A 24196-nucleotide genomic window follows, 5' to 3' on the forward strand; every position below is an offset into this window, starting at 1 on the left:
CAGCACTCCATTCCGGCTGCCAAAATGGATGGGGAATGCACACAGCACTCCATTCCGGCAGCCGGAATGGATGGTGAATGCACTCAGCCATCCATTCCGGGAGCCAGAATGGATGGGAAATGCACTGAGCCATTCCGGGAGTGAAATGTACTCTGCCATCCATTCTGGCAGCCGGAATGGATGGTGAATGCACTCAGCCATCCATTCCGGCAGCCAGAATAAATGGGGAATGCACTTAGCACACCATTCCGGCTGCCGGAATGGATGGGGAATGCACTCAGCACACCATTACGGCAGCCGGAATGGATGGGGAATGCACTCAGCCATCCATTCCGGCAGCCGGAATGGATGAGGAATGCACTCAGCGCCGGAATGGATGGGGAATGCACTCAGCACTCCATTCCGGATGCCGGAATAGACGGGGAAATGCACTCAGCACTCCATTCCGGCAGACAAAATGGATGGGGAAATGCACTCAGCACTCCATTCCGGCAGACAAAATGGATGGGGAATGCACTCAGCACTCCATTCTGGCTGCCGGGATGGATGGGGAATGCACTCAGCACTCCATCCCAGGAGTGGAATGCAATTATTCATCCATTCCGGCAGCCGGAATGGATGGGGAATGCACTCAGCACTCCATTCCGGCTGCCGGAATGGATGGGGAATGCACTCAGCACTCCATTCCGGCAGACAAAATGGATGGGGAATGCACTCAGCACTCCATTCTGGCTGCCGGGATGGATGGGGAATGCACTCAGCACTCCATCCCAGGAGTGGAATGCAATTATTCATCCATTCCGGCTGCCGGAATGGATGGGAAATGCACTCAGCACTCCATTCCGGCTGCCGGAATGGATGGTGAATGCACTCAGCACTCCATTCCGGCTGCCGGAATGGATGGGGAATGCACTCAGCACTCCATTCCGGGAGTAGAATGCACTCAGCACTCCATTCTGGCTGCCGGAATGGATGGGGAATGCACTCAGCACTACATTCCGGCTGCCGGAATGAATGGGGAATGCACTCAGCACTCAATTCTGGCTGCCAGAATGGATGCGGAATACACTTCGCACTCCATTCTGGCTGCGGGAAGGGAATGCACTCAGCACACCATTCCGGCAGCCGGAATGGATGGGGAATGCACTAAGCACACCATTTCGGCAGCCAGAATGGATGGGGAATGCACTCAGCACACCATTCCGGCAGCCGGAATGGATGGTGAATGCACTCAGCACACCATTCCGGCAGCCAGAATGGAAGGGGAATGTGCTCAGCACACCATTCCGGCAGCCGGAATGCATTAGGAATGCACTCAGCACACCATTCCGGCAGCCGGAATGGATGGGGAATGCACTCAGCACACCATTCCGGCAGTCGGAATGGATGGGGAATGCATTTAGCACTTTAGATGGCAAAGGTACGTGCAAAAACATTCACGTATCCTGAATAAGGCCTTTATCACTTTTACATGGAGTTCTAGCAAATTGTATATGTATGTCAACATTCAGGCTCTTTCATTTATTCTCTATGTAAAATGGCTCTTGTATCCACACATCTTTCCTATTGTATGTTAACAACACTGCTTAAAAACGCTACTCAGAATAATACTGCTACATTTTTCCTTTTAATGTCAGAACTGTTTGAAAACAGAGCTAGCGTACTTTTACAATAGAGACACTTTGGAATTCAATACATACATAGGAAGTAGAAAATTATTGATTCCACACGCACAAGAGTGTTGGGGAGGAAATGAGCTAAGCTCATTGCGTATCGGAGCTCCTACTAGGTAGGAGCTGTTTGCGGCGGCTCCTCCCTTTTTTTATTTTTCTTCAATCAAGCAAGAAGATTCGTGGATCTTACAAATATGGTGCCCCCCTGGCCGAAGAACAGAAGACTGCAATCAACAATGCCCCCCCCTGTGCAGAAGAACTGAAGAGATTTCAAGCATGGACATTTGGAAGTACAAATTTATTTAGGACAGGGGCAAGCATGGACATTTGGATAGAAATGTATTTTTGAATTTGTTTACAGCCATTTTTGGATTGAAAGCTGCGGACAAGAAAAGAAAACGTCATTGGTGAGTATATTGGGGATTTATTATTTTTAATAAAATATGTGGTGTAAATGAGGGTGTTTACTGTCACTATTGTGGGTTATTATTTTTAATAAATGTTAGTGGTTGTAATGAGGGTGTTGTGATTTTGTTAACATTTTTTTTTGTGGAACTACAGGTTCCAGCCAGCCCTGGGTGTCAGGGCTTTTTGGCACTTGTGGTTCCCCAAGTGCCAACATGCCCTGGCTGCCGTGGGTATGCTGGTGCTTGTAGTTATACAAGTAGCAGCATGCCCACACTATTTAGGGCAACCTGGCTGGCTGGGACTTGTAGTTCCACAAAACAAAATGGCGTCTGTTTGTTTTTTGTATGACTTATATCGCCGTTATTACCCTACACCCACCGCCCAGGGGTGTAGGAAGAGCCCAGCACTGGGCTGGGTGTCCCTAGGTAAACCAGCCCAGCGCTGAACTGCCTGGGTTTGATTAGTCATTATGGCAGGGGGACCCCTGCCGCGTGTCCCCCTGCTATAGTCCTTCCAACCCCGGCTGGTTTGCCTAGTGCTGGTTCCATGAAAATAGGGGGGACCCCATGCAAATTTTTTCTAGATTTTCACGGAACCAGCAGTAGGCTGCCAACACTAGGGTTAAGACTAAATAGAGGGGGGATCCCACCCTTTTTTTTTTTTTATCTATTTTTAACACTTTTTACAGCTGCAGGAGCTCCAGCTCTATTGCAGAACAGTGTAACAGTGATGTTTATACAACACGCTGCTAGCAAGCAGCGTGTTGTATCTGGCGTGTTTGAAAGCAAACTCTCCTGAGTTTGCTTAATCGCAGCTTTATACATTTGAGAGTTGTATAGCTGCAGTGGCAGTTGTATCGGGAGTTTGATCTCTATCGATTTTGCAAATAGCGATTTTGACAGAAGCAAAACTCTGGCGATTTTACATGAAATCTCAGCTTCATACATCTGCGAGTTTCAACACGCCCGAGAAAATTGCTGGGTTTGCAAAATCGCACGTTAATACATTTACCCCCAGGACTCCAGTATGACAGGCGATGGGAGTTCCTAATTTAACGTGTCAGCATGCTAGCGATTTTCTAATTGGAAATCAACTATTATTTGGAATGCCGGAGTGATATTACTCTAATACTGTAAAATAAACTCATTCTATTTTGTCCGGTCTGTTTTGGTACATTAGATATGGTCTAGGATGCTTAGGTTCTGCTTCCCGTGACTATCTCTGATGTATGTATAAAACAGAGGATTGATTGATTGACCAATTACTATTCATACTCTCGTGTTAAGTGATGTATACTTAATATAACATAATACAATATTGGACATTGATGCTCTTTTGAATTAACATTTAGAATTAATAGCGCATCAGATATTACAAGATGAATTATGAAGAACATAATTGTCAGGGTAATAAGATCGGACATTTACAACCCTCTGATTTAACAGTTTGACAGAAACTGATGAACTCCAAAATTGGATCTAGCAGCAGGATGATATAATCATATTGGATGCATCCGATCTCCTTCTCCTCTGCCTGTCATCTGATCCCCTTCTCCTCTGCCTGTCATCCGATCCCCTTCTCCTCTGCCTGTCATCCGATCCCCTACTCTTCTGCCTGTCATCCGATCCCCCCTCCCTCCCCACAGCAGTGTATTTGTGATCCCTTCCCCCCAGCACTGTGTTTGCGATCCTGATCCCCCCTCCCCACAGCAGTGTATTTGTAATCCCTTCTGCCCCAGCACTGTGTTTGCGATCCCAATCCCCCCTCCTTCCCCTCAGCAAATTTGATGCACAGGGGTGACGTAAAAGAAAAGCTGGTGCAGAAGTGGTGATGCGAGATAAAATCTGGTGCATAGGCAGTGACAAGTGAGAGAAAAGCTAGTGTGAATGGGGGTGAACGGAGAGAAAAGCTGGTGTGCAGGGGGTGACATGAGAATAAAGCTGATGCACTTGACAATGGCATGTGTGCATGTGATCACAATGCTGGTGGGCAAGAGAAAGACATGCACTGGAAATGGAAGGTGCTAGGTTTAAAGGAAATTTTAGGAAAAATTACTTTATCAAAACTGTAGTGGATAGGTGGGACAGTCATCCAACAGAGGTGGTAGAGGTTAGTATAATAGAGCAATATTAAAACTCTTGTTTTTTAGGGATTAAGAAAAATAGTGGAAATTAGATGGGCCAAGTTATTTTTAAAGGCCGTACAATTTTAGGCTTATAAATTTATTATCAATATTTTTACTTTACAAAAAGCCATGAAATTCCATAGACAAAAAAACCTTATGGTTTAACATGTTCGATTAAGGTTCCTAACACACCATCTAAAATGTAAGAAAACTATTGAAAATCTTCCACTCAAACGCCAAAAAGCAATGAAATTACGACGATTAAGGCAGAAACCTTAATGGACGTGTTCCTTGCGCAATACAGGCATGGTATGCCATCACATCCTGTGGTTAGCTGCAGATTCAGCACTATCATGGAGTGAGATTGCTGTCACTCACAAAATGGTGTAGCTGATAAGTCACAGATTTGTGTGTTCACTGGAATACACACATGCAGTACTATCACATTTTCTTAGTTTAGTTTTATCGTAGTTTAGGGCCTGCGTATCTTAGAAAGAGACATTAGAGCAACTTCATAAAAAAGTAGAACTACAAAATTACATTAGAGTTAATTTACATTAAAATGGTGTATAAGCATCTGCTTAGTTTGGTTTTCAGTGAGCAATGTTTGCCATTTCATTCTTTTACAAGCTCTAAGCTAACTTTTAAGGATACATAAAGCCAACAAGACTTTATCGTAAAATATTTTTGCAAACTGCAAAATAGTGTAATCCAAATCACAGAGAAATTCTCTGCAGGGATCTGTCAGCTGCAAGAACCATATTTGGTGAGGAGGCATGTCTTGCAGCTATCTTTTAGGAAAAGGCACAATATTGGAGGGAGGATTACTCTACAAGGATCTGTCATGAGGGGTTAGTATGTTGAATGGAGGGATGCTCTGCAGGGGTCTGTCAGCTGCAGGGAGTGTTTTGGGTGGAGGTGTGCTCTGCAGGATTCTTTCGGGAGCAGATACTGTTTGGTGATGAGCTATGTTCTGCAGATATCTTCTAGGTGCAGGCACAGTCTTGGAGGGAGGAATGCTCTGCAGGGTTTTTGTAGTTCTACTTTTTTATTGCTCTAATGTCTCTTTCTAAGACATGCAGGCCCTAAACTACGATAAAGCTAAACTAAGAAAATGTAATAGTACTGCATGTGTGTATTCCAGTGAACACACAAATCTGTGAATTAGCAGCTCCACCATTTTGTGAGTGACAGCAATCTCACTCCATGATAGTGCTGAATCTGCAACTAACCACAGGATGTGATAGCATACCATGTCTGTATTGCGCAATTAACAAGTCCATTAAGGTTTCTGCCTTAATCGTCGTAATTTCATTGCTTTTTGGAGTTTGAGTGGAAGAGTTTCAATAGTTTTCTTACATTTTAGATGGTGTGTTAGGAACCGTAATCGGACATGTTAAACCATAAGGTTTTTTGTCTATGGAATATATATATATATATATATATATATATATATATATATATATATATATATATATATATCTATATCTATACACATACATATACATATAAATATACACATACATACATTTTTAATCTCTCTAAATTCCAACCCTTATCTGATGAAATTAAACTCTTGAGGAGGGGTTTCTCTTTTGCCCCTACAAACCAAGTAAATGAATTTCAATTGTTTGTGGATTTAAATAAGTCCACTAGAAGACTTATTCTGAAGCGTCATTTTAAGTAAAAAGAACTAGAAAATTCTGATTCCCATAGAATGGTAGACCCCATGGAGTCTAAATCAGGTTTGAAAAAACCTTCTAGGTATAATCCTCTTGAATCAAAAGGTGAGAATATTGAGATCTTCTATCAATTGGTTAAGAATGATCTGATTAATATCAATAGATCTAATAAATATAAAAGGAATCTATCTTTTTCAGAGAGGAAAGCTCTCAAGAACCTTATGGATAATAATGAGATTATAATAAAACAAGCGGATAAAGGGGGGGCATTGCTATTCTTAATAGAGCTGACTATATTTCTGAAACCAGTAGAATCCTGGGGGATTCAAAATCCTACCAGATCTTAGAGAAAGATCCTACTGATAATTTTGTTGATGAACTGCGTGGTCTATTGATTTAAGCGCTTAGCGAAAATGTCATTAACAAGGAAGAATTTCTGTTTTGTTTCATGAAAATGCTATTATCCCTAATTTTTATTTTCTCCCTAAGATTCATAAATCTTTAGTTAACCCTCCAGGGAGGCCCATAATAGCTGGGATAGTTCCCCTGACTACATCAAGCTTCCCAATATGTAGAAGTATTCTTAAAAAATATGTTATGTTGTTACTGGCCTATCTCAAAGATACTACTTCTCTACTACAGATAATACAATCTTTTGAATGGAAAGATAGCTATAGATGGGCAACTATAGATGTACAGGCCTTGTATACCTCAATCGGCCATGATCAAGGGGTTGAGGCTATTAAATATTTTCTGGGATTGGATATTGATATTACTGTGGACCACAGAGAAATTATATGTAATCTTGTACGGTTTATCCTTGTACATAATTATTTTAAATTTCTGGATACGTTTTTTATTGAACTGTGTGGTACCGCTATGGGCACTTTATTTGCGCCCAGTCTTGCTAATCTTTTTATGGGTAAATGGGAATCCGATTTTATATATTTGAATAATCCTTTTGGGTTGAATATAACATTTTATAAACGTTATATAGACGACATCATTCTGATTTCGAAGGGTTCTAATGAAAGTTGAAATGCTTTTTTCAACTATATTGGAGAAAATGATCTTAATCTGAGTTTTACATATAAAACTGATGTTAAATGTATAGATTTTCTGGATCTAATTCTTGAGGTCAAAGATGGCAAAATTGAAACAGTACATTTATCAAGGAGGTAGATAGCAACAGCTATCTACATTATGAGAGCTGCCATCTGAGAAAGTGGAAGGATAACATCCCATTTTCTCAATTTAATAGCGTTAAGAGAAATTGCTCAAATGAAGAGACCTGTGAGATCCAATCAAAAATCTACTTTGAGAGATTTGAAGATCATGTATATCCAGAGGATTTACTAACTAAGGCACTAAATAAAACAAGGGAGAAAAATAGAGAAGACATTCTAACATATAAAATGAAGAAAACCAATAGGAAGGACATAGTCCCATTTATAACTGAATTTAGTGTTGATGAAAAAAGGATTAAACATGCTCTTAATAAACATTGGAATATTAACAAAATGGATCCTATTTTGGGTACTGAAGTAGCAGATAAACCAGATATTATATTTAGGAAAACAAAGGATATGAAGGCCCTCCTGGCACCAAGTCTGCTGAAGAATCAAGTATCATTGGAGAGTAGGCGGACTTTCTGTCAAATTTTAATAATGGTTTTGGGAGATGTTCAAAATGTAATGTATGTAAATGGGTTGATCCTTGTAGTAGAGTTTTTTCTCATTCCACAAACACGAAGGAATTTAAAATCAAGGGGAGAATTGTCAAACCACTTTGGTGATATACATATTGGAATGTCCATGCCATATGTCGGAAAAACTAATAGAATGTTAAAAATACGGATTCAGGAACATGTACGGCAATTAAGAGTACATCATAGAGCCATACATTCTCCAAACATTTTTCAATGTTCCATAATGGAGATCCTAGTCTATTAAGATTTCAAGGTATAGCGCATGTTGTGTTAGGTGGGGGGGGGGGGGGATCTCGCTAACAAATTAGCTTGTAGGGAAATGTTCTGGATTTTTAAATTAGGAACGCTTGCACCTCTGGACCTCAATGAGGCTTTTGAAGTAGCGCCTTTTATTTGATGCTTGTACTAACTTGTTTTTTCTTCTTTTCTCTTTCTCCCTTTTATGCATTATCCGGTATCAATGCTAGATAGTAATTTTTTGTCTAGATTAGAGTAGCAATATATGTTGCGAATTGTCACGGGCACTAGGAGTCTTTACCCAGGGATCACCAGGTGATAGGCTTACCAGAGCAGTATAGGTGGTAATATGGTACTCTGGTAGCAGGGTGATCACGGAACAGGAAATAGCAGATGATGAGATGCTCAGGAAAGTCTATGACTAGCAGCACTGGCAATATGGAGGTAGTAATACACGAGGAACTGTATGGACAAAGGACACGTGAAGGTAGTCAGTGGTCTGCGGTAGCAAGTTGTACCACTGCTATAGTGAGGAGGAATGTCCAACAGAAACGAGTAGGTGATGAGAGTCAGCGGTCTGCGGATAGCAAGTTGTACCGCTGTCTGAGTGAAGGAATGGAATCCAAGTGGAGGTATCCGGGGAGTCAGTGGTCTGCGTTAGCAAGTTGTACCACTGCTATGTGAGAGGATACTGGAGCAGGTGAAACTGGAAACAGGGGTCAGTGGTCTGCCACTAGCAAGTTGTACCACTGAATATATATGTGAGGAGGTGCACGGGGAGAGACTGCAACACAATATATACACGGGCACCTTGACTTTGATCCACAGTAATATGCACAATATAAATGTATAAATGACTGAACAACACTGCCAATATAGAAAGTCTCTTGAAGTAATCCAGCATGAGATAACACAGTCAATGATGGCAATAGACTCAGCGGATAGTACACTCCAGAGGAGAACCAACACAGTCCAGCAAGGTATGCAATACACAGCACAGTCAATGGGAAGTATGCATACCGTGGTTCAGGAGAAGGCAGTCAGACAGAAGTGCAGAGATACCTGAACGGCAGGAGGCCGGCAGGATGCAAAGTCCCTGGATGGGTGAAGCGGTGGTCTAGCAGGTGCAGCGCACAGGTAGGTAGACCAGCAGGGAACCCAGGAAGGCGTGGAGAGCGGATCAGCAGTAGATGGATGCGTAGCGCTGAGAAGTAACAGCAGCGGGTCTCTGCGGGAACACGGAGGTAGCCAATAGCAACCAGCAGGTGCAGTAACGATGGGACACCAGAGCAGAGTTGAACTGGAACAGTTGATCACGGAGAGTAGCGGGTAGCAATAGTGGCAGCAGACTCAAGGAAACACGGGAGAGTTGACAAGGGCTGAAGACTGAAGCGCACAGAGGCGGCGGATAGGAATCAGCTAAACAGTCACGATGAAACACAGACGGGTTGCAGGTTGAAGACTGTAGTGCACGGAGGCAGCGGATAGGAATCAGCTAGCAGTCACGATGATGAAACACAGACGAGTTGCAGGTTGAAGCCTGTAGTGCACGGAGGCAGCGGATAGGAATCAGCTGGCAGTCACAATCATGAACAGGTGAGTGGATGTGAATGAAAGACTGTAGTGCACAGAGGCAGCGGATAGGCATCAGCTAACAGTCCCAATGATACAAGGTAGAGTTGAAGTGGTTAGCAGACTGTAGTGCACGGAGGCAGCGGATAGGAATCAGCTCACAGTCACGATGATACAGTAGATGGTAGAAGTGGTATGGGAACCACAGTAGTAGAAGTGGTTTGGAAACCACAGAGGTAGAAGTGGTTTGGAAACCACAGGAATCAGCTGGGCTGAATAAACGAGGAAACACAGGAACACCTTCAGAGACTCATGGGGAATGAGACTCCAAGATCAGGCCATGTGGTGATGACCACAGGTGCTTAATATAGGGAGGTTGCCTGATCTGCCAATCAAGTTAAAGGAACATACACTGGAGGTATAGAAAGGGCTGCGCATGCGCAGTCCCTCAGGATGGAGGACGGCCACGGTTCCTAAATGTCCGGGAAGAAGCACTCACAGTCCGGTGAGTGACACGAATTCTAAAGATCATAACATAGAACTTACAGCCTGAGGTTGTTATTTTTGATACGAATGATGTTAGTGCTTTATATGGATTAGGATTGTACTCTTATTCTTTGATATGGAATATTTGTACTTGTTAGATAGTATCTATATGTCTAGACTAGAGTTACTGTATTATGGGTGCTATAATATGATGGTGTCTAATACTATCTCTAATGTATGATGATCCAGCATCTATAGCTTGATGATGTCATTTTTGACATTCACGATAGTATATATTCGGATTAAGACTATATTGCATTTTTCATAGTTGGATATCGGAAGTGATCATAGTATGGGCAGAAGTATGTTAGTGACCCATTGCCCACTTCTGATTATAGGATCTTTTTTGTATTATAATGTTTTTTTTATCGTAATGCTATTGTGGTCTTTGCTTAATCTATAAAGGCTTATTTAGTATGTATAATGGGCTTATACGATATATTCAAAACATTCGTCATCAGAATGAACGGAAATGACGTGTAGCAATAAGTGGAAGTGACGCAGATGGATATGGGCGGACATGGAAGGATGGAAATACAGCCCGTAATTCCGTTGAGATCTTTTCTTCTAATTGGTACTTCTCAGCGATTGGAGATGGGAACTATAAAACGGAGGACTTTTTACTGTGATGCACATAGCCTTTTGATAAAGTCTACAATAGATGAAACGCGTCAAGGGAGCAGCGGCATCTGTGTTTTCCTAGTTGGTGGTGGAGAGGTATTTCTTTTATCTGTGGCCAGAGAGCTCTCTCCCGGGACATCTGAAGATTCTATGTAACAGATAAACTTGCTGTATTTGTTTTTGATGTACGGGCATTTTTATTGTCTTTTATCGATACATTGTTATTAAAGCCTGATTCTATTTCGTGAGAAGTACCGGTTTGTTATGAACGCACTACACTATTTTTTGCTATTTTACTTTGAGTCCTAGTATGGAATCTATGAAATTGGAGGTGTAATTCACCTTGGAGAAGATCTGTATTGCAGTGTGATATTCATGAGATAAGCGAACATATTATTTATTTTTGGTACAAGGCCAATTTGAACACTTGGAATTCTGTTTGCTTATACTTAACAGTATCACACTATGTTTGGCGCTCTCTATTTCTTTTTGTGTATATGTATATATATTCCATAGACAAAAAACCTTACGGTTTAACATGTCTGATTAAGCTTCCTTACACTTGCTTACCATCTAAAATGTAAGAAAATGGTTGAAACTCTTTAACTCAAACGCCAAAAAGCAATGAAATTACGACGATTAAGGCAGAAGCCTTAATGGACGTGTTCCTTGCGCAATAGAGACATGGTATGCCATCACATCCAGTGGTTAGCTGCAGATTCAGCACCATCATGGAGTGAGATTGCTGTCACTGTGGTGGAGCTGCTAATTCACAGATTTGTGTGTTCACTGGAATACACACATACAGTACTATTACATTTTCTTAGTTTAGCTTTATCGTAGTTTAGGGCCTGGGTGTCTTAAAAAGAGACAGGAGTATTTGCAGTTGCAGGAAGAGTACTAATGCAATAAGTACTTTACAATTCAATGCACTCCAGTAATGGACCCAAAAACACCAAAGTTTGAGCATTGTATTGTCTACCACCAATTTGGAGCCCAGTCGGTCAATTCAAACAAGTTTAGCTTTAATTTTAGAAGTTCTAAATGATTCATATACTGGCATGTCTAACTGATGAACAAATCTGAAGGGATCTGGACACAAAACACTCAGAGTGACCAAATCAGTAAGCCCAGTTACTAGCTGATAACTACAGTGGCAGATTTCAGCTATCAGCACATTCCCTGCCAGTCCTGATCAGCATCCTAGATCAGACAATGTGCCAGACAGCTGGGTCTTCAGAATCACTGCCTGTCAGCATGCCGGTGCCATTGGACATCTGGAGTTTTGGTTTTCAGGTAAGTCTGTTTTTATTCTATTCGCTTTTTAGCTAATCAAATATTTTTTATAGGTGTCAACCTTGCCGGAGTTCTCGTAATTGGTAAAACGATTACCACTGAACAAATGAGGGTTTACTATTGCTATGAGGCAACATATATACAATGCATACCTTCTGCTCCACAAAGTAAAGTGACTATGCCTGAAATAAACAGCCTCTAGGGACATAGATAATATATATCAGGGTTGTCCAACCCACGGCCCAGCACGCCTGTAAATGTGGCCCAGAAGGAGTTTTGGTTGTGGCAAGGGGGCAGCGCTGTTAATGTAAAAAAAAAATCCTGCAAAAAAAAGAAAAGAAAATACTTACCTTGCGGTCACGTCAGCTGGTACTCCGGCTCCTTCCCTTGTCTCCTCCTCAATGCGGCGCTCGCAGTGAATGTCGGGCATGATGTCATCACACTCAACATCCATTGCGGAGCGCAGCACAGAGGAGTCACCCGCGCGAGAAGAACAATCAGCAGCACAGAATTGGAGAAAAGAAGACAAGAGGACAGGAGAACAAGCCGATTCAAAGGTAAGTTAAGGGGGATTTTTGTTATTATTTCAAGGGACGCTGACCAGTGAATAAAAGTCACCTGGTCCTGGAGCATCATGGACCTTATCTCCCTGCTACATACTTCTACTTGTAATACTAATGGGGCATTATATATTATTCTCTTTGGCCATTATAAGTTGTTATCCCTTAACTAACATAGTGGTGTAATTAGCAAAACAGGTCACAATTTGGGGTCACAGTGATGTATATGTCAGGTACCGCAGGCCTGGTCAGGGCACCCTGATATACAATGCCTGGCTTAAATGCACTTTATTGATATTGCATTGAAACAATACAAAAAGTGATTATAGTATAATAACTAGAGAGGATTTTTTGAACAGGGCGATTGAAAGGTAAGTATAGGGGGATTTGAAAAAAAAAGTGATATATATCACTTTTTTTCTCATATATATATATATATATATATATATATATATATATATATATATATAATTAACTATGTTTTCTATGTTTTTTTTGGATGATCAGCTATCGTTATTGTTAGTGTATCTTATGTGCGGCCCAAACCAACTCGTCGTCTTCCAATGTGGCCCAGGGAAGCTAAAAGGTTGGACACCCCTGATATAGATGTTTACATGTTTGACTATTCTGGGGTAACCACTGTTGAAAAGGAACTGCTTGCATCTAGATTCCACAGTGTTTACACTACAATTTACTCCATTCATGAAGCTAAACAGTAAGTCACCTCCTGTACTGATCAGAGATCAGTCTGAGGATGATTAGATTTTGTAAAATACATTAATCTGAACAACATGTATAAACTACATATACAAAAGTTTACCCTACAAGAGGATGTCAATGATCATAGCTCCAGAGACAGGACTGCTGCCTTGCACCCAAAAAGTGATAGGTCTTTAGTATAAGCAGCATAAAATGCTCTCACAGGGAGTAAAGAAAAACAAACACACTAGAGCACCTGGTGACAGGTCCACTTTAAGGAGTAGTTTACTAATAAAACTTTCACCCCAATCTTTTAGTGCCCACATCCATCAGCCAGGTTAGGGGGAAAGAGTTAGACAATGTTATTCTGGTCTGTTTGATGCAAACAAAATCATCAACAGGGATGGGTACCTTGCAATCACCACAGGTGAAGACAAATATAGCACCTGTTCATCTCCAACAAGTATTACATTAAAAGGGATATGTTAAGTATATTGCGCACAAGACAGAACCATGCATGTTCAGAACTTAACAGTTTTCATGATCAAGACATACCTGGGGAAGGGATGGGGGGGCACTCAAAACCGCTATATTATAAGGATACACCATTAAGACGGCATGATCAAGATGATACCCATCCTTCAATTGCTGCACACCTTATAACCCTAGTCTCCAGAACTTGTGCACCAACCTTAAAGACAATTACAAGGACTCCCGCTTGCGGTACCAACAATTATGGGTCTCCATCTCAGACGTCAACCAGTCACCAGCTGCAGCTTTCCCACTAGCCCGATGTATTGACAGCTCCACAGACTCCAGCACTGAATGCCGAGCCTTCATTACTGCACACTGACAGACTTCATGCCCAGACCTGCCTCCGTGATCATGTCCCTCTCCTCCATTGTTGGCACCTTTGAGTACCCGAGATTAACCTCTCACCCAATGCTTCCCCTGTTTAGCTATCACTTCCCTGCCTGCACTACTGACATCTCCGGGATCCATGTCATCTGCTACAACTTCTCCAGTCGCCCGGTGTATTGACCGCTCCACAGAATCCAGCACTAAATGTCGAACCTCCATTACTGCACACTGACAGACTTCATGCCCAGACCTGCCTCTGTGATCATGCATCCGCGATCATGCCTTAACGATCATGTCCCTCTCCTCCATTGCTGGCACCTTTGAGTACCCGACCTCAACCTCTCACCCAATGCTTCCCGTGTCTAGCTATCACTTCCCTGCTGCACTACTGACATCCCCAGGATCCATGTCACCTGCTACAGCTTTCCCAGTCACCCAGTGTATTGACAGCTCCACAGACTCCTGCACTTAATGCCGAGCCTTCATTACTGCACACTCACAGACTTCATGCCCAGACCTGCCTCCGCGATCATGTCCCTCTCCTCCATTGCTGGCACCTTCAAGTACCCGACCTGAATCTCTCACCCAATGATTCCTGTGTCTAGCTATCACTAACCTGCCTGCACTACTGACACTGGATCCATGTCTCACTAACCCCTTCCCCCCCACCCCCACCCCCAACCTTCAGGTGCCTCACAGTGGATTTTCTTAACCTCCACCCGGGTAGCAACTCTCCCGGGCAAGTGCTCGTACACCACGACATAACAGCCGCATCTGATCTGCGACAAAAAACTGTCGCTGGGCCAGAAGTTAGTGCCTCTATGACTGCAACGGGCATCATCTCCTCCCCAGCGACAAGCATTTTTCGCCGACTCCTCACTCACTGAGATTTAACTGTCTGTGAGAGACTTAGTTACTATACAGGAGGAGAAACCATTTTAACAATTCCAGCGGACCGGGTACCGCACTGCGCTGAAATAATCTATAAAACCAAACAGCTGACACAGCTTTATCACCATCTCCAAACAGACATACTTTGTCCCTTTACTATATGAGACCACAGAGCACTTTTAAATCTCCCGCCCTAAGCCAAGTGAAGTGAATAAATTAAGTGACGTCACCGAGGGGCGGGAGGTTTAAAATGGGAACTGTAACAGCCGCTGTGGCATCAGCTGGAAGGGATTAAACTTTGTAAAGAGAGCGGTGCCAGGGCTAAAAATGTCTGTGTGTGTTCCCCTCAGCCCCAAAACTCCAGCCACCTTACCTATATCCAGCAAATATGACTAATTTCTCTTATTCACAGAAGAAAAGCTTTTAGCGAGAGATCAGCTTTATTTGTACTCTCAAGTGAAGCCACATATACTACACCCAGCACAAGACTCTATCTGACATGCGCAACGTTATGAAGTTTTCTGAAATCCCCTATCTTTAAAATGGGACATGTTTTACCAAATTGTAAAAGAACTGTAACTTTCTCAAACTTGTGAACCCTCAAAGGCACTCCTCAGCCCTAATAGCTTTCTAACAAAACTTACCGCGTGTCTTTAAACGCCCTGTACACCGAGCTACGCTCCCCCAAAAAACCCATGCGGCACCTGTGCATGTAGATCCTCAAACACCATGCCCCCCCTCTCACAGATTCCCTATGACAAAACTACGTTTTTTTACATGTAACCATAATATAAGGGCACGACTATGTATATATATATATATATATAAGAAAAATGGAGGAGGAGGCGCACAATAGTGTAGTATATTGATATAATGTTGGGATCACTGTCACGGTTTGGTATTTTGGACTCTGGATCTGTTCATAGATGTTGTGGGAACAGATCCTCGGGGAGTGAGAATATGGTAATACACTGGTAAGTGGTAATGATAGCCTGAGGTTCAAATAGGTGCCAGATGCAGGATAAAAGTACAATCAGAGGTTTAATGATGACTGGATGAATATACAGGAAAGTCTTGATATATGTATATATATATATATACACACTAGGAGCTTAGTACAAGGTGGGCGGAGCCACCGGCAATATCACATGCAATATGAACAATCAGCATATAGTTAGATATGGTTTTGAATGCACAGTCCAGCAATAAGGTGGAAAGAATAAGGCAGCAGGTAAATGGTATCACAGTTGAGCAGCCCACATCAGAGGAGAGATTAACTGTCCAGGTAGCAGTATGTGCACAATAGATGCGGCAGTAATCAGGAACCAAATAATGCCTTAATGCTTTCAATAATACCTGAACAGTTCAGCCAGAGAAAAGAACAACAAGCAGCTTGATGATACGACCTGTGGAGTGTCATACAGCAGAGATAGTTGCAGCATGAGCTGAATAGTCTGTGGAATAGTACACAGCAGAGACAGTTGCAGTTTGATCTGTATGGTCTTTAACAGCAACACAGCAAGGCACTGACGATCCAGGTGAGAGCTCACAGAGTAGGTAGGAACCTAATCAGACTGGTAACATGATCAACAGGCCCAGAGGAAAGAAAGGAAGTGCCTTTTCAAGTCTGGAGCCAACGCAGGAACCAATAGGAATCTTAATTAGAAGTAGACAGGTAATCAGTCTGCACCTGTGCAGATCAGAACTTGGAGGTTTGAAGTCTGTTAATGAGACACCTGTGAGTGTCTCAGTCTTTGTCTGTGGAAGCCAAATGAGCAGCGTGTGACAATCACACAAGAACCCACAGTGGAACCGGAAACACCAGTGGAGAGGAAACCAGGAAACGAAAACTGTCATATAACATCCAATATAAAATGTAGAATAGAAGTTGCAGCTTATTCTCAAACAGAGTCACAGTGAGTGAACTTGCAAAATTTCCATATATTAAACACCCAGGACACACTTATGCAGATGTATGCGTACCAGATAGCAAAACTTTTAAGCTTTGTGTACATAGATATCCTTCATCTGATCGTAAACGGGTCACACGACTGGATACATAACTGTCAGCCTCAGAAATTAGGGCACACAAAAAAAAAACCCCAAGGATGTAATAGCGATAATACACTTTAATAATAAAAAATGTAGTGACTTACAAATCAAGTGGCAGTCACAAAGATCAGCTCCCAGTGCAGTAGGGATATTAATAGCAGGTTCTCAACGCGTTTCGTCTGTCTCCACAGACTTCATCAGGAGAAAAAAGGACAATACTAGCCCTCATATCAACGGTTATATATATAGTGCGCCGCGCCATTTTGCGCATGCGCACATAGAAAAAAATCACAAGCCCACTGCGCATGCGTCAATCGGCGCAATGTGATGTATAAACCTACATGGTAAATGCTAATGCATTTTAACAGGCTGGTTGAAGGTGTTATTGGATATATTACCAATACAAAAACGCTTCATCTTACAAATATGAATAACGATAAAGTGCACACATGTAACTTACTTATCTATTGCGCATGTGCCAATTGTCATAATGGATCTTAAAGGCACAAACACAAAATCTAGTGCCCTCTAGTGAACTAATTAAATACAACTTTAGCTCCATTAGGGCAATGTATTGCCCACCCACAATACATGGAATACTCATATATGCACAACTAGACCAAGATCTTATTAGACATGTCTAGAATAGTTAGTATTAGGCCTTATTGATCCCTTATAGATATCACCAATCAATATACTACACTATTGTGCGCCTCCTCCTCCATTTTACTTTTATAGGTTATTTCCATGCTACACCGCTTGGTTAAGAGGACTGGCAGCCGCCTGCACATGGGAAGTGTCTACTGAAAAGAACATAGACTTTATACTGGACTATTGGTGATTTGTTACAAGCGCCAATTGTTGTATCTTGTTTTTTAAAATATATATATATATATATATATATATATATATATATATATATATATATATATTATACACATATACATATACACATATATATACACATATAAGCACACATACATATACCCACACCTAAGCAGCTAAGAGAGCTGTGTCTCACTCGTCTGACTGGAAGTGTTGGCGCAAAAAAACAAACTTCCGGTATGTGCATGCGCAGTAGCACATTCAGGACGTGATGTGTCCTACCCCACCTCCTCCTAGACCACTGGGGAATTAGGCTGCAATTAGGAGAAGGAGCTATGTGTTCCTATATTCCAACATGTTTAAATGTGGCAACTTCAGATTGCAGAAAACCATGTTTCCCCAGCAGGTAGCTTTGTGCTTTTCCGAATTACTGGAGAGAAGATAATGAAGGAAAACATCTAGTTCACCTATCCTGGGCCAAAAATGATGTGAATCATTGAGTCCAGCTTTTCTCCAAACAAAAAATTTCCAACAAATGGAAGTGTGGTTAAATGATTCTTTGACTGTGGGTCTGCCATCCATGGTTGCAGCAGAAATACTCTCCTGGCAATTACTACTAGAGCCATACTTCTAAAAGAGAAAGTATTGGATTATCGTAGACAGAAGGATAATTGCATTCAATGACACTGATGTCTATTAATTTTCTCCCATTCTTTATTATGGATCTGTTTAATAATAGTGTGTAAAAAAACACTGACATTTCTTTGATGATCCTCAAATAGAGAATCCTGTACACTGTCTATTGCTATAGTTGTGTTTATGTGTTTCAGTAGAAGCAGGAGCAGAGCTATAATTTTGTGTGGGGGAAGGGACTTAGTCTCCACCCCCTATATAACAGGTACAGCCACCTGCAGCCGCACACTGTGTGCAGGTCCGTTCGTCAGACAGGAAGACAGTAAGCTGCTTACTGTCCGCTCCGATTATGTTTAAAACACAAGCAGAGCGGCCGGGCAGGATTCTCTGTCTGCCTGTCTCTGCTGTCATGCACCTGCACATAGTGTGCAGCTGCAGACAGAACGCCCCTGTCGGGGAAGGGGGACCCCCACTGGATTCTCCAGTAAGTAGAATTCACCATATTACGGTTAAATAACCTGGGTTCTTTCACAATCTCTCCTGACTAATTGGTAGATGACCAATCAATTTCAATTAGAAAACCCAGGGATCCACCTGCACATGAGGGCCCAGGTTGCTCATCATCTATGTTCATACTTAAAATGTGATCTGGGTCTCTTAAGCCCTGTATATATCTTAAATCTTTCTTATACACCGATCAGCCACAACATTAAAACCACCTTCCTAATATTGTGTAGGTCAGGAGTCAGCATGGGAACTCTCACCAGTCTTCAGCTACGCAGCCTCATACGCAGCAAGCCTGCGATGCACTGTGACCTATCATAGCCAGCATTAACTTTTTCAGCAATATGTGCTACTGTAGCTCTTCTGTTGGATTGGACCAGACGGGCTAGCACACGCATCAATGAGCATTGGGCGCCATGACCCTGATCCGGGTTCACCTGTTGTCCTTTCTTGGACCACTTCTGGTAGGTACTAACCACTGCATACTGGGATCTCCCTGACGTTTTGGAGATGCACTGACCAAGCCAACAAGCCATCACAATTTAGACCTTCTCAAAGTCGCTCAAATCATCACACTTGCCAATTTTTCCTGCTTCCAAAACATCAACTTCAAGAACTGACTATACACTTGCTTTCTAATATATCCCACCCCTTGACAGGTGCCATTGTAACATGATATTCAATGTTACTTACATCACTTGTGAGTGTTTTAATGTTGTGGTTGATCAGTGTATGTCAACAGCTATGAAATTAACTTTTTTTACTTCTTAAGAAGGCTAAGCAGTGAATTTTCTGTGTTGAGGCTACAATCCTCATCATAATTCACATCCAAGGTTTATGACACGTTGCACACACAATGATAAGATTTGCTTGTCTTTTATCCTTCAGCAGGCTCTAAAAGAGTACTGAAAGGAAAAGGGATATAAACTAACCTTGGGAGGAGGGAAAAAGACAGGTATATCTCTGGAGTTGTACAATATGAACACAAAAAAGGACAGGACAGTGGTTCTTCTTTTTGCGCTCATTAGTGATACATTACTCCCAATGTAACCAAATTAAAATATTTTAATATTTACTAGCTGTCCAGAAAAAAAACCATCAGCCCCAAAAAATTTTTAGAAACCCAACATAAAAATTGTATGCGGTTGCACAAAATAGTTAAACAGTCATTCACCTTTAAACCATAATGTTGCATAATTGTGATTTGGTCAGAATATGTTATCTTACTTTGCCCATTCTGGATGATTGGAAATGGTCTCATTTATCAAGCTGCTGGTCACTTCAATTATATGCACACTTTCTTCATGTACCTGTAGAAATTAGACAAAATGAATTTTACATTTTTCAGTACAGCTCTGGAATAAATTAATAACTGTGACACAATGCCCTTATCTGCGATGACACTTTAGAATACAGTATCCCCCAAAAAAACAATGTGCTCTATAGATTTAAAATATAAATTATTTGTTTGCAAAGAACCATATCTATTTTATTGCAGAAAATATTTTAGAGCTGGTGTGGAAAGCATTTAATTTAAAAGATCATTGTAACTAGAAAATGCAAGTTGAATTTGGTACCTAATCACAACGTCACTGTCATTTTCTTAATAAAAGAAAACTACTGAACTGTTACAGGTGCTTTGCTATGGGTACAGTTGTTTGAATATAATAAAATATTAGTGATATGGTAAAACGTGCACAATTTTTTTTTAATTTTTTTTTTTATATGAAGACCAATCTAGTCATCATTGAGAAGAGTCTGATTAATTTTGGAAAGTCTGCAAATGACTTCCTTTTATCTTATAACTGTAAGCTTGCGAGCAGGGCCCTCTTACTTCTCTGCATGTATTACACAGTATTGTTTTATTACTGCGCTTCTTCCAAATTGTAAAGCGCTACAGAATGTGCTGGCGCTATATAAACCTTGATAATGAATGCAGATGATTATGACAATGCTAAACTTTACCTTTGCCGTTAAGAGTAGGGCTAGTAGCAGAGTCCCGATGACCAGCAAAAAAATTATGAATATGCTTATAATTTTGTCAAGGGCTTTTTCCAACCAAATGATCATCTGCACAAAATGGTAAGGGGAAAAAAGTTACTTAGAGAGACATGATTTGCCCAGTGCAATATTTTGTGCAATTCAATACAGACATTACACTCAAACCAAAAGTAAAATGTATTTTAATGCATTTTTAAGCAGCAAAAATAGCCTGAAGGCAGTAAACCAAATTACCTGTCTTAAAAACTAATAACAACTTACACAAATACATCTTAATATTAGCATGTTAAATGTTAAGCTGTTCATAGTTATTCCTAACTCAAACATTTAACGATTATGTTATAAACGACTACATACATAGTAGATGTACATCCTGGCAAATGTAAGGTAATAACTGTAAACAGAAATGGATTATTACACCGTATTTACTAGAGATGGGCAGGCTCGGTTCCCCGACAGCCGAACCCGCCCGAACTTCAGGTATCAGAGTACCGAGCCGAGCAGGCTCGGTACTCTCCCGCCTATTCGGAATCGAGGCAAAACGTCATTGTGACGTCGTCGGAGCTCAGTTCTCGCGATGTTTCAAATGTATAAATATCCGCCTCCACAGCAATCCAGCGCCATTTGACAGAGGGAGAGATAAACGTTAGGTCGCAGCATTAGAGCAGGGAGAGAACAGTTATTACAGCACTTATTACAGCAGGAAGAGAGGAGGATAGAGGAGGTATTTCTGCAAACAATACCAATTGTTTGGGGTGTCATATTCCCTCCTCAAGAAACTATTTTGTGCCTGCAGAAATAGTATTATACCAGCAGTATATATGTTGGACTTTGCACTACAAGTGCTTGGGGTGTGACATATTGCCCTGTTTCCAAAAATCTATTTTCTGGTGTTGAAATTATTAGATACCAGCACCATATTATTCTGAATTTGCACTACAAGTGTTTGGGGTGTCAGATATTCCCCAGTTCTAAAAAAAGCCATTTTCTGGTGCTGAAATAATTATCTAGCAGCACTATATATTTCTGAATTTGCACTACAAGTGCTTTGGGGCTCATTAAAATGGATTCACAGCAGTCCACATATGAGCAGGATCAGCAAGCGGGTGCTGGCACCAGTCTTGATGGTAGTCTTCCCTGTACGTCATCTGGTAAAGCCTATGTAAAAGTACATAGTCTTTGTAGGTCAGCGACAAAAACACACAAAAAAACCCCTTTTACTGTGTTGGAGAAAAAGAGGTGTAACTGATGAAAAGTTAACTGCCGAGAAAAAAAAAATTGCCAACATGCCATTCTACACACGCAATGGCAAAGAAAGAATGAGGCCTTCGCCTTTCTCTATTAGTGCCAGATCTAAAAATGTTACAGAGCCTTCTTCTTGTAAGGTCACTCGTGACCAAGCAAGACCAAGTAATTTGGAGTCCAAAAGTGGTGCACAACTACTGTTACGTGTGAAAGCCGAGCTGCAAGAAAACAGTAAAGCATTACAGGAAAATCCATGCTCAGAATCAGAAATAACACCAATCCCTGAGGAGAGTCCATCCACAAGTGGTATGTGTAAATGTGACCATTCTGATAGTGTACCCATAAAGAAGGGCCCTTTCAGCATTTCTGCTGATGTGTGCCTGAACAGCCCGAGTGTAGCCGGTGATACACCAAGTGAGGATGACACTTTGGCATTAGAAGAGGATGAGGGAGAGATTTGTGTAGCCGACAAGGGCGCTGATGAGGATGTGGTTGATTGTGTAAGTCCTGCACCAGTGTCAGCAGTGTGGGACCAGTGGCAGCAGTTCTGGCACGTGATGTTCTGGCACCAAATTGCACTTTCCAAACACAAGCAGGGATGACGCAGGTGGCAGACTACAACAGTTCAACATCTGGGCTGGTTTGAAAGATTTTACCAAAAAATGTGTGACCTTGCCCATAACTCCAACCAATCCTACTATTAAAATGCAAAGGATGGTGGAGAGCCTAGCAGGGATTAAACTGTATTTTCCTAATTTGCACTAATAAGGTTTGGGTGTAATATACACCCAAAGTTGAGTGCTCAATTGCTAAGAGTCATTGATGAAGAGGAAGACAAGCAGGCTTGTCTGTAGAATTTGCAGTCACATTCTACAGTGTTATATAGGTAAAACCCAAAGAGAAGAGCTCCATTGCCAATTGTAATTGCTGAAATAGAAATTATAGGCCTGTCTGGCTTGGTCTAAACCTGCACTTACATTTTATTGTACCATAGCTCACTCAGAAACAGGAGAGGTGGCAGGGTTCAGTGCTAAGCTTCCTCAAACAATACTAATTCATCCCACCATCAAAGAAGTCTGTGTATTATGATGTAATTGTTGATAATGGCCTTCCAAATGGAATTAATAGTTCATTTTAGGGCAGAGCTGTCACGATTTTTGGCCAATTCTTTTACAGCAGAGCAAATATGAAAGTGTTGTGCTGACTCATATGCATCACCACTGGGTGTCTTGGGAAAGCTACTTTTTTTCTGACAAGCAGTTGCCAGAGAAACTGGAGTAGACGTCATTACAAGATGTTGATAGCTCTTGGATCCTAGCGAAGCAAATTAAGTACTTAGGGCCTGATTCATTAAGGATCTTAACTTAAGAAACTTCTTATTTTAGTCTCCTGGACAAAACCATGTTACAATGCAAGGGGTGCAAATTAGTATTCTGTTTTGCACATAAGTTAAATACTGACTGTTTTTTCATGTAGCACACAAATATCAACTTTAAATTTCAGTGTACAAATAAGTTAGCAAATATTTGTGTGCTACTGTTACGAGCCGCCGCGGCTCGCTTCCTGGGTCCTCTGGCATCCCGGCCGTCACCTTGACGACCGGGACGTCATTTCCAGTTCCTGGCCGACGCTTCTAATCTGGCGCTGCGTCCCGGAGGTACTAGTGGCCGGGCGCATGCGCGCAATTTAACATAGCCTGTGGGCTGATTAATTTAATTAGTATGGGGGCTGTGTGAGGCTCAGAGCTAGGCTCTGATTGGTGGCTTGTGGTATTTAGGGCAGTGAGGTCTGCAGCCTCACTGCCGGTTATAGCGTTCTGCCCTCAGTCCTGCTGCCTGCTTCTTCTCTCTGTTTGGTTATTGCTACCTTGGATTGACTACCTGTGTTTTGACCTCTGCTTGTTCCTGGACCTGAGAACCTTCTCTTCTGACCTTGACCTTTTTGCCTGGATTCCGGATTCTGCTTCTTTGCCTGTGTGTCTGACCCTTCGCTTGTCCCTGGATTTTTGTATCTGTGCTAGTGACCTTTGACCTTGGATTCCCTCTTCACTACAGCCC

The 24196-nt window shown here is 41.7% G+C and overlaps 1 protein-coding gene across 5 annotated transcripts in view; it reads right to left on the reverse strand.

Annotated features, from left to right (window-relative positions):
* TMEM245 (transmembrane protein 245) overlaps positions 1 to 24196 on the reverse strand; it is a 206281-nt gene that overhangs the window by 81105 nt on the left and 100980 nt on the right. For all 5 annotated transcript variants that reach the window (XM_075212814.1, XM_075212813.1, XM_075212811.1 and 2 more), the window contains 2 exons: positions 20859 to 20963; positions 20121 to 20203 (listed from right to left, as the gene is read on the reverse strand). In XM_075212814.1, coding sequence (XP_075068915.1) covers positions 20121 to 20203; positions 20859 to 20963 — 188 coding nt within the window. The remainder of the gene's footprint in view (positions 1 to 20120; positions 20204 to 20858; positions 20964 to 24196) is intronic.

Source organism: Mixophyes fleayi, chromosome 5 (assembly GCF_038048845.1).
Source record: "Mixophyes fleayi isolate aMixFle1 chromosome 5, aMixFle1.hap1, whole genome shotgun sequence".
NCBI classification, from domain to species: Eukaryota; Metazoa; Chordata; class Amphibia; order Anura; family Limnodynastidae; genus Mixophyes; species Mixophyes fleayi.